General features: G+C 43.5%; 1 protein-coding gene across 1 annotated transcript in view; it reads left to right on the top strand.

Moving 5' to 3' along the window:
* Positions 1–10995, top strand: part of LOC107117756 (WD repeat-containing protein 75-like) — a 43703-nt gene that overhangs the window by 6039 nt on the left and 26669 nt on the right. The window contains exons 2-5 of the mRNA XM_015419919.1: positions 1943–2072; positions 6009–6074; positions 7377–7476; positions 10529–10653. Of these exons, the coding sequence (XP_015275405.1) occupies positions 1943–2072; positions 6009–6074; positions 7377–7476; positions 10529–10653 (421 nt within the window). The remainder of the gene's footprint in view (positions 1–1942; positions 2073–6008; positions 6075–7376; positions 7477–10528; positions 10654–10995) is intronic.

Genomic DNA, 10995 nt, shown 5'->3' with positions numbered 1-10995 from the left:
TTAAAGTGTTCATCCTTCCTAAACTCATTTTTATTTTTAGAGCGTTGCCGATTTTTGTTCCAAACTCTTTGCTTAAAAAATGGCAACTGGAACTCAATAATTTTATTTGGGAATACAAAAAACCACGGCTTAACTTCTCGACCATTACTAGATCTAAACAGCAAGGAGGACTAGCGGTCCCTAATATTCATTTATATCATGACTCAATTATCTTAGCAAATTTAATTAAACAATATAAAAACTCACCCTCTTGCGATTGGAAAGAAATGGAAGATCCTTTCTTTCCAACAGGATCCTTTCGTGAATCTCTGTGGAACTATAAATATCATAAAGGTCATAAAAAGATCAATAACCCTTTTATACCAGCACTATTCAGAATTTGGAGTAAATACAATAAATACTTGGTTCCGCACATGTCAATTCTTTCAAACTTTACTGGCCAACCTTGGTTTCTACCTGCTCGGCACAGAGATTCGTTTAAAATTTGGAAAATTTTAAATATTACCAGATTCAAAGACATCTTGTCTCAGGGCCATATGAAACCTAAGTCTCAACTTGAAGGAGGATCCGGTCTAGTAATTCCCTGGTATGAATACTTTCAGGTCAGACAACTTCTTAACTCCAAAACTTGCAAATCTCTACGTATCAAACTCACTGACTTCGAAAAACTCATGTTTGATGACTCAACTCATTTGAGAGGTTTGATCTCCACCATATATTCTTTGTTATCGTGCCTCAATAAACCTCATTTGCTTCATTATCAAAAGGCCTGGCACAAAGATTTAGCACAGGACCTTACCGCAGACCAATGGGACCTTATCTGGAGCTCTTCAGCCCTTACCTCTCCCTGCTTAAACTTACAAGCTCAGACGTACAAACTTGTGGCCAGATGGTATAAAACCCCGCTACAGCTCTCACATATTTCAAAGTCTATCTCCCCTAAGTGCTGGAAGGGCTGCGGGCTTACAGGTACTTTTTTACACTCATGGTGGTCTTGTCCCCTGATACAGAAATTTTGGTCTCAAATCATTGTTGAATTAAACAAACTTATTAATTTTTCTATTCCATTATCTCCATACGTTATCCTTTTGAATTTGTGGGACGACATATCCATCCCTAGTTATATCCAGGATCTTTCAGTTACTTTACTTGCTGCAGCAAAAGCGGTATGGGCCTCTAAATGGAAATCTACTGCAATCCCTACCATTCATGAATGGTATAATAAAGCATGGGAATATTTTGTTTTTGATAAATTAACGATAGAATTAGACCATCCTGATTCAGAACGGCGAAAACTTTTATTTGTTAAGAAATGGTCATTGTTTGTTCAAAAAGTTATTGGACATACGAATTTTTCAAAAATAGATATTGTTAATCGTTCCAATATTTGTTTGATTGTTTCTTGTTAGTTATATTATGCTAAAATTATACTTGTTTTTATTTATATTTTATTTTTATTGTTTAATTATTACTATTTTTATTAAACAACTTATTATTATTATATTATTATTTTATTATAATTTTGTATTACTTGTTATATTGTGTAAATCTTGGCATTGTATGTAATATGCTTATTTTGTACACACTTGTTTTAATATTTGACAAATGCTTACGTTTATTGTAACTTTTTGACAGTTGTTGAATAAAGTATTATAAAAAAAAAAAATTATAAAGTATATTCTCTCAGTTGTTATAATTCTTGTCTTTTTGTAATATACATCTCCCTGTTTTTCCTGGTTATATTTATTGCGTTATGTGTATTGTACAAAAGTATAAAAATAACTTTTTTTAAAAAAGACGTCCGCGTGCACATGAAAGCTTATACCCAGTGTAAAACTTTTCTTAAGGGTTTCTCTGGACTCAAACTTTCTTCACCATAGAGAACTAACAGTGTTTTTAAAAAATTAATTGCAATCATTGCCTTTGTTTCATGGCTGTACAGGTACCTTTTGTGTGCTTCCGGTGACGACATAAAAGTCTACAGTACTGCTACAGAAGAGTGTTTGCACGTCCTACAGGGTCACACTAACCTCGTGACGGGAGTCCAGTTGAATCCCCAAAATCATCTCCAGGTGAAAGCTTATACCATGAATAAAACTTTGTTGGTCTTAAAGATGCCACTGGACTCAAACTTTGTTCTCCGATTTTTCTAATGGTTATCCTATGCCACTGTGTGCCTGATCCTTGGTATAGTGTTTAAGAGCGTGAATTCTAATCTGGGAGAACTGAGTTTGATTCCCCACTCCTCTTCCATATGCAGGTGCTGGTGTGACCTTGGGTCAGTTACAAGTTCTTTCAGAGCTGTTCTCTCAAGGGCAGTTCTCGATAGAGCTCTCTCAGCCCCACCTACCTCATAGCGTGTCTGTTGTGGGGAGGGGAAGGGAAAGGAGACTGTAAGCCACTTTGAGACTCCTTCGGGCAGTGAAAGGTGGGGTATAAACCCAATCTCTTCTTTCTCCTTTTTAATTTAAAAAAATCTTGAATGTAACCTGCTAGCACAGTGCCCAGAATACTGTTAAGAACTAATTGGTGTGTGTGTGTGTGTGTTTTAAGTGAGCTGGTAATGGGAGTAATTATTCTCCATTTCAGTCATGAAAACTTGTGAAGGACCTATGAAGTATTTTATTTATTGTTACTTATTTGAAATACTTATTAGTCGCCTTTCTTCCATATGGAGCTCGAGGTGGCTTACGGTATTAATCAAATACATCGAAAACATTAAAAGACATAAAATCAAAATTTAAAATGGCCATTTAGGACTGTTTTAATTAGATGCAGACTTTGGTAAAGCCGTCTTCAGCTGCCTCCTGGAGATCGAAAGTGACAAGGCTAATCACACCTCCCTGGGGAGGTTGTTCCATAATCGTGGGGCTGCCACTGAAAAGGCCCTTTCACATTTACCCCCTAATTGAGCTGTTCTGATTGATGGGACCGTCAGGAGGGCTTCTCCCTGAGAGCCAGTTTGGTGTAGTGGTTAGGGGCACGGACTCTAATTTGGGAGAACCGGGTTTGATCCCCCACTCCTCAACTTGCACCTGCTGGTGTGACCTTGGCTTAGTCCCAAGTTATCTTAGTCCCAAGTGAAGGGGTGGGGTCTAAGGATGCAAATCATTGAACCTTGAACAGTGTCTGTTCTGAAGAAGTGTGCGTGCACACGAAAGCTTATACCCAGAATAAAACTTGGTTGGTCTTGTTTGGTGTAGTGGTTAACAGCACGGACTCTAATCTGGGAGAACCAGGTTTGATTCCCCACTCCTCCACATGCAGCTGCTGGTATGATTCCTACTTCTTCACATGCTGCTGCTCTGAGCCTGCTTGTCGAGGAGGGTAGGGCAGGGTATAAATCAAGAAATAAATACATAAAGGAAGAAATGACCTTGGGTCAGTCACAAGTTCTTTCAGAGCTGTTCTCTCAAGGGCAGTTCTCAAGAGAGCTCTCTCAGCCCCACCTGCCTCACAGGGTGTCTGTTGTGGGGATTTTAAGCCGCACTGAGAGTCCTTCAGGAAGTGAAGGGCGGAGTATACATCCAATCTCTTCTCTTCTTCTTAATTCCCAGACAGGAATAAATATGGGAGAAGACAGGAGTAATGATTAGCTATCCACCAGCTATGCCTTATGTTTGAGCCTAGATTAAATGTGTATTCTACAGTGTAATCATAGCACAAGCTTTGCTTCTGTTCTTACTCTGTTATAGTGGAGTAAGATGAGTTTTCAGGCTCCTTTCAGAGTCCTGGTCAAGACATTTAAGTCATGCAGGTTTTAAGAGGATAGTTTTTAAATGTATCTTTGGATTCCTGGATGGGTTCCTTCATCCTGTCCTCTTATGGCTGAAATGAAAACTGTAAAGTCTGAGAATTGTATCTTCTCTGATGCATCATGGAACTCCTGTAGGTGAAGGATGGCAGGCTCCACTTCTGGTAGCATTTCTCTGCTTAGGTGACTTTTCCAGAAAGCATTTTTTGCTTTTTACCGATAGTTTATAAGATCATAAGCGAAGCCTTGTTGGATCAGGCCAGTGGCCCGTCCAGTCCAACGCTCTGTGCCACACAATGGCCAAAACCCAGGGGCCATCAGGAGGTCCACCAGCAGGACCAGAACTCCAGAAGCCCTCCCAGTGTTGCCCCCCCCCCTCAGCACCAAGAATACAGAGCATCACTTGCCCCACAGTGAGAGTTCCTATCTATACCTTGTGGCTGATAGCCAGTGATGGATCTCTGCTCCATATGTTGATCCAATGTCTTCTTGAAGCTGTCTATGCTTATAGGAACGGTTGGTGTCTCTGTGATGGGACTTGGTGAAATCTTTGGGGATGTGTTCTTCTGCTTCTTGAGTTTTGCTTCACTGATCTTTATACATTTATTTAGACTTGTATTCCACCCTCCCCGCGAGTGGGCTCAGGGCGGATTGCATAACAGATTCTCAAGTCATCAGTTCATTACAGTAGGTATTGTCAGGGGTCATTTCCTGCAGGAGCGCACAGGAGCAGAGCTTCAGCAGTAAAGAGCCCCATCCCCGGTCTGCCTTCAGGTACAAGCTCTCCCTCCTCTGTGAGGGCAAATCTGCGCGTTCCCCCCCCCCTAGCTAGCAATCCAGAACAGTCCAGTGGCGCCTGAGCGGTGGGTGTTGCCTTCTGACACACTTCTGGTGATGTCAGGGGGTGTGGCATATGCAAATGAGTTATGCTAATGAGCTCCTGCACCTCTTTTTCTATGAAATGACCCCGTGGTATTGTAATGGACTTTCAAACAGAATCAAACACTTCTAGGGTGCTTTATGAATATGATGGGCAGACAGTACAATTAGTGGCGTTGTCATAAATAGACAATTGTAAGAACATAAGAGACGCCAATGTTGGATCAGGCCAAAGGCCCATCCAGTCCAACACTCTGTGTCACACAGTGGCCAGAAATACGAGTGCCATCAGGAGGTCCACCCAGTGGGGCCAGGACATTAGAAGCCGTCCCACTGTTGACCCCCCCCAGCACCAAGAAACAGAGCATCACTTGAACAGAGTCCCTATCTATACCTTGTGGCTAATAGCCACTGATGGACCTCTGCTCCATATGCTTATCTAATTCCCTTTTGAAGCCGTCCATGCTTGTAGCCGCCACCACTTCCTGTGGCAGTGAATTCCATGTGTTCATCACTCTTTGGGTGAAGAAGTACTTCCTTTTATCCGTTCTAACCCGACCGCTCTGCAGTTTCATGGAGTGCCCACGAGTTCTTGTATTGTGAGAAAGGGAGAAAAGTACCTCTTTCTCTACCTGCTCTTTCCCATGCATAATCTTATAAACCTCAATCATGTCACCCCTCAGTCGTCGTTTCTCCAAGCTAAAGAGCCCTAAGCGCCTTAACCTTTCCTCATAGGGAAAGTGTTCCAACCCTTTTATCATTCGAGTTGCCCTTTTCTGCACTTTTTCCAAGGCTATAATATCCTTTTTAAGGTGTGGTGACCAGAACTGCACACTGTATTCCAAATGAGGTCGCACTATTGATTTATATAGGGGCATTATGATATTGGCTGATCTGTTTTCAATACCCTTCCTAATAATCCCCAGCATAGCATTGGCCTTCTTTATTGCAGTCACACACTGTCTTGACATTTTCTGTGAGTTATCCACTACAACTCCAAGATCTCTCTCTTGATCAGTCTCTGCCAGTTCAGACCCCATCAATGTGTATTTATAGTTAGGATTTTTGGCTCCAATGTGCATCACCTTGCACTTGGGCACATTGAACCCCATTTGCCATGTTGACGCCCACTTGCCCATCCTTGACAGATCCCTTTGGAGTGCCTCACAATCCTCACTGGTTTTCACCACCCTGAACAACTTTGTATCATCCGCAATTGATAACAATTGTGTTATCAAAGGTGTAGAATACATGTTTTTTATTAGTTTTGTCAGGTACAATTGCAGTCATCAATTTTGAGAATCAAAATGCCTTTTGAACCCCAAAATAGAATGTGATGCATCACCTTATGTGTTGTTGTCTTTCTCCTCCGCAGCTCTACTCTTGTTCGCTAGATGGCACCATTAAGCTGTGGGATTTTCTGGATGGGATTCTCATTAAGGTTAGTTCATGACTGAGAAAGCTGCGTCTGGATAAATGCAGTCTCAGGCCCATTCTGCATTCGCTCCACTGTTTTACCAAACCCACGCTGCAACAGAAATTCCCCTCTGCATTGCATGCCACTTTCACTCCCTTTGATAATCGGGTTTTAGGGTACCTTCTAAATGGATTTATGGCCATTCAGGGGTGACTTTGCAGTCAGTACGACGTTGGCCTGGGGTATTTGAATGTGGTTTGGAGCCGCATCTTTTTCTGTTCCAGTGTGAGTTTGGTAAAACAACGGAGCGAATGCTAGATGCAGAATGGGCCTCAGTCTTCTTGTCGTCGGTGGTGGATTCCCCCCCCCCCCCATGAAAAGCCTGATCCGGCCTCCGGGCCGCATGTTTGACACCCCTGCCTAAGCTGTGCGTGTGAGCGGCCGCTTATGAACACCGGAAGCCCCGCTCAGCAGCAGTCAGGCGCCACGCGGGGTCTTGCATTGCCCGTGGCCCATTTTAAGACTATAGCTATTATATTCTGCTCAGGATGTGAACTGTGCCACTTGGTAGGGAATAAAAATTAGAGGGAGTGTTGGTTGGGTCTTCCTCTTTTCCTACTTCCTTCCACTTTTCCTAGCAACGTCTTTTCCAGTGAGTCTTGTTTTCTCATAATGTGACTGAAGTTCGATAGTTACGGTTTTAGTCGTTTTAGATTCTAGGGAAACTTCAGACTCGGTTTGATCTAGAACCCGCTGATTTGTTGAGGTTAGTGGTGAAAAGTGCCGTCAACGCACAGCTGACTTATAGTGACCCTGTAGGGTTTTCAAAGCATGAGGTGTTCAGAGGTGGGTTTGCCATCACCTACCTCCGCCTCACGACCCTGGTATTCCTTGGTGGTCTCCCATCCAAATACTAGCCAGTGCCGACCCTGCTTAGCTTCTGAGATCTCACCAGAGTGTGCTAGTGTGGGCTATCCAGGTCAGGGTTGTTGAGGTTAGGTAAAGGTAAAGGTTTCCCTTGCTCGAAAGCCAGTCGAATCGGACGCTAGGGTTGCGGTGCTCATCTCCGTTTCCAAGCCGAAGAGCCAGCACTGTCCGAAGACGTGTCCGTGGTCGTGTGGCCGGCATGACTAAACGCCAAGGCGCTCAGAACACCGTTACCTTCCCACCAAAGTGGTACCTATTTATCTACTTGCAGTTTCTTGCTTTCAAACTGCTAGGTTGGCAGCCACTGATTGTTTCTATTACTAGGTATGTTGGCATTCAACTTGGTTTTCAGTTGACTCTTAACAGATGTTATATGTGTGTGTGTGTGTTCTCTTTCAGACATTCGTGGTTGGGCAAAAACTCTTTGCGTTCTACGCAGTTCCAAGTTTTGAGGGTTCAGCGTTTGTCATTATTCCAAAGGACACCGATGAAAGACTTGGTATGGTGTAATTCCCTTCTTCCGTTTTGTAGTGTTAACGTCTCGTATGCTTTAAAAAAGTGATCTAGGAATGGTTCCTATCTATTAGAAGGAGGAGATGAAGAGGATTGTGTGGTAGCAGAAATGGTTTACATAGTTTGTGTAATATATTTTAACACAAGAGAGTGTTTTGCTGCTGGGCAGTTGAGAGGTGGTGTGGTGTAGTGGTTCAGAGTGCCGGGCTGGGATGTGGGAGATCCAGGTTCGAATCTCTGCCCTACCATGGGAGCATCGCTGGGTGGCCTTGGGCCAGTCATACTCTCTCTGCCTAGTCTACGTCACAGGGTTATACTGAGGATAAAATAGGAGAGAAGAGCAATGTAAGCTGCTTTCATTCCCGGCAGGAGAAAAGGAGAGGTATCAAACGAAACGGATAAGTAAAACAGGTAAAGAAATGTGTCCCATACGCAGATAGGGGTGTCACTTTTTGTTATTCGCAACCTAAAGCCTGGTCCTGCCAACTGGTGCCTTGACTCAAAAATGTTAAGAGTGGAGTACAACGATTGGTGCATCAAAACGGTTGTTGTTGTTCTGTTGTTGTTATTCTATTGTTATTTCTATACCACCCATAGCCAAAGCTCTCTGGGTGGTTTGCAACGTGTATAAAACAGTAAAATACAGTAAATACAAATAAATAGAGATTAAAATTAAAAATTAATATAACGTAAGAACACTAAAAACAGTAGAAGCAGCAAAGACCGGTAAAGATCTATCAGCAATGCATACAGAATCTAGACAACCAGCCCAAGATGTCGAGCCGGTGCAAATGTCTGCATTTATGCTGCTGAAACCAGACTAAAACTGTTGTACAAAGGAAGGGGTGATGCGTATTAAATTTTAAAGGAATTGTTATTTTGTTTTGTTTCTTCTTTACTAAAAGGTATATACCCCGCCTTTCCTCATGGGATTCGACTGGCTTTCGAGCAAGGGAACCTTTACCTTTACCACTTAGTTAAGAGTATTGTAATGTTAATGTTTTAACTAGCGTGATATAGTTATGTTTATTTTTCGCTGTACAGTGCCCTAAGCCCTGTTTACAGGGAATTGGGGGGTGGGGGGGTATGAAAATTGAATTTATTTAATTAATTCATTAACTAACAATAACGTCTTCATAATCGGCAGATGTGCTGTGCTTCATAGCATGGGGATTCTGCTTTAAATATGTCAGTGTAAATGATTTATCGCAGCTGATACTTCGAAGGATCAGGGCACCTCGATTCAAGAAACAAACTGTGAGTCCGGTGGCACCTTTGAGATCAAGGTATAAGCTCTCGTGTGCAGGCACACTTCTTTAGGTATCTGCATGGTACCTGAAGAAGTGTTCTTGCACACAAAAGCTTATATCTTGAATAAAACTTTGTTGGTCTCAAAGGTGCCACTGGCTCAAGCTTTGTTCTGCTGCTTCGGACCAACACAGCGACCACACCTGAAGGTAGAAGAGAGTGGATTTATACCCCACCCTTCACTCAGAGTCTCAGAGCGGCTTACAAACTCCTTTCCCTTCCTCCCTAAGAACATGAGAAGAGCCCTGCTGGATCAGACCAGGGGTCCATCCAGTCCAGCCTCCTGTCTCACACAGGGGCCAACCAGCTCCTCTGGAGGGCCAACAGCAGGGCAGAGAGGCCTCGGCCTCCCTAAGAACATGAGAAGAGCCCTGCTGGATCAGACCAGGGGTCCATCCAGTCCAGCCTCCTGTCTCACACAGGGGCCAACCAGCTCCTCTGGAGGGCCAGCAACAGGGCAGAGAGGCCGAGGCCTTCCCCTGATGTTGCCTCCTGGCTCTGGGATTCAAATGATGAGTATCTCTGACTGTGGAGGTTCCCTTTAGTCACCATGACTAGTAGCCATCGATAGACTTCTTCTCCATGAACCTATCTAATCCCCTTTTATTTTATTTCTGTGGCCATCACGACATCCTTTAGCAACGAATTCCACATTTTCATCACTCCTCTGTGTCAAGTAGTTTTTCCTTTTGTCTGCCCTGAACCTACTGCCCATCAGCTTCATGGGATGCCCCCGAGTTCTAGTCCTACTGGTTGTTACAGCTGAACCATGATGTTCCGGAGCTTACACAGAGTATCTTCAAGCAAGGGTGGTGGGTGGAGGAAAGGGGATAAGCCGTCAGAGTGCCGGAAGATGAGAGTTTTAGCAGGAGTTTTCCACTAAGATGGCTTCTCTCGACACCGTGTTCTTAGACTGCAACTGTTGTGTACTGTCTCGGTATGATACCTGTGTGGATAAAATGCACAGCAACTTTTTAAAATATATTTTAAATAAATTTTGTATTACATTACAATAGCTAATATCATCAAATCATAGAATCATAGAATGTTAGATTTGGAAGGGACCTTGCAGGTCATCTAGTCCAACCCCCTGCACTCTGCAGGAGTATACTGAAAGATAGCCCCACATACCTACAACACACCCGAAAGATGGTGGTCCAGCCTCCGCTTGAAAACGTCCAGCGAAGGAGCATCCACAACCTCCCGAGGCAGTCTGTTCCACTGCTCAACCACTCTTACAGTCAGGAAGTTTCTCCTGATATTTAGCTGGTAACGACTCCCTTGTAATTTCCACCCATTAGACCTAGTCTTGCAATCCGGAGCAAGAGAGAATAGAACTGCACATTTCACAATTCTATAGGGCATCTTTAACATTTGGTCTTTGGCAAACTAATACAAAGCTATATCTTTATACTTATTAGGCAATTTTGACAAGCTATTTACATTAACTTAACATTAACTAAACAAAAAATAGAACTAATCTTGTTAATGTTGTATATGGCAAAGACACTACTGGCATTGAACTGGAATAAAATTGAGAGTTCCAAATTTATACAACTGCTATACAAAAATATGGGATGTGACCACTGCAGACAAGATAGCTACTCAAATGATGGTAGCTCAAGGTGCAAAGAAAAAGAATAATTTTCTTGAAAAGTGGTTTTCTTTTTCTGAATATACTTCTACACAGCAAGTTTTTTTTAATTAATGAGGACGCCTTCTTTCACCAGGGACATATCAGCTGGTTACAGTGAAACTGCCGAAGACACCCGGTCAGGAAATAAACGTCGGCGAGAGGGAATTGGTTTTGGAGGGCATCGGCCGATCCCCCAAGTGCACCGCATTCGGAAGAGAAGTACGCTCACCTTCCATATTTGTACACACTATCTCTCCCTTATATATAATTGAGTAAGACGCCGCGTGAGACAAAATGCGCTCCGTCAGCCATTGGCTGGCCAGCTGCCGCTCAAGGCTGCTGCCCTGCCATTGGCTGGGAGCCGGGAGGCGAACGCTGCGTCTGAACGGTGCAGCGGCGATGTGCCCCACACTGCGGCCTGATTTCCCTCCCCCACCCACCTAGTTGAAGCCCGCCAGCGGCGGCCATGACCCTCTCACCACGCCCCGATTTTACCCACCCACCCACCCAGTTGGGGCCCGCTAGCAGTGATTCCTTCTCCCTCCTCCGGACTGTCCCCGT

The sequence above is a fragment of the Gekko japonicus genome, unplaced genomic scaffold, assembly GCF_001447785.1.
Source record: "Gekko japonicus isolate JY-2015 unplaced genomic scaffold, Gekko_japonicus_V1.1 scaffold3524, whole genome shotgun sequence".
NCBI lineage: Eukaryota > Metazoa > Chordata > Lepidosauria > Squamata > Gekkonidae > Gekko > Gekko japonicus.
Note: the sequence above shows the minus strand (reverse complement) of the source record. Positions and strands in the feature narration are given on the sequence as shown.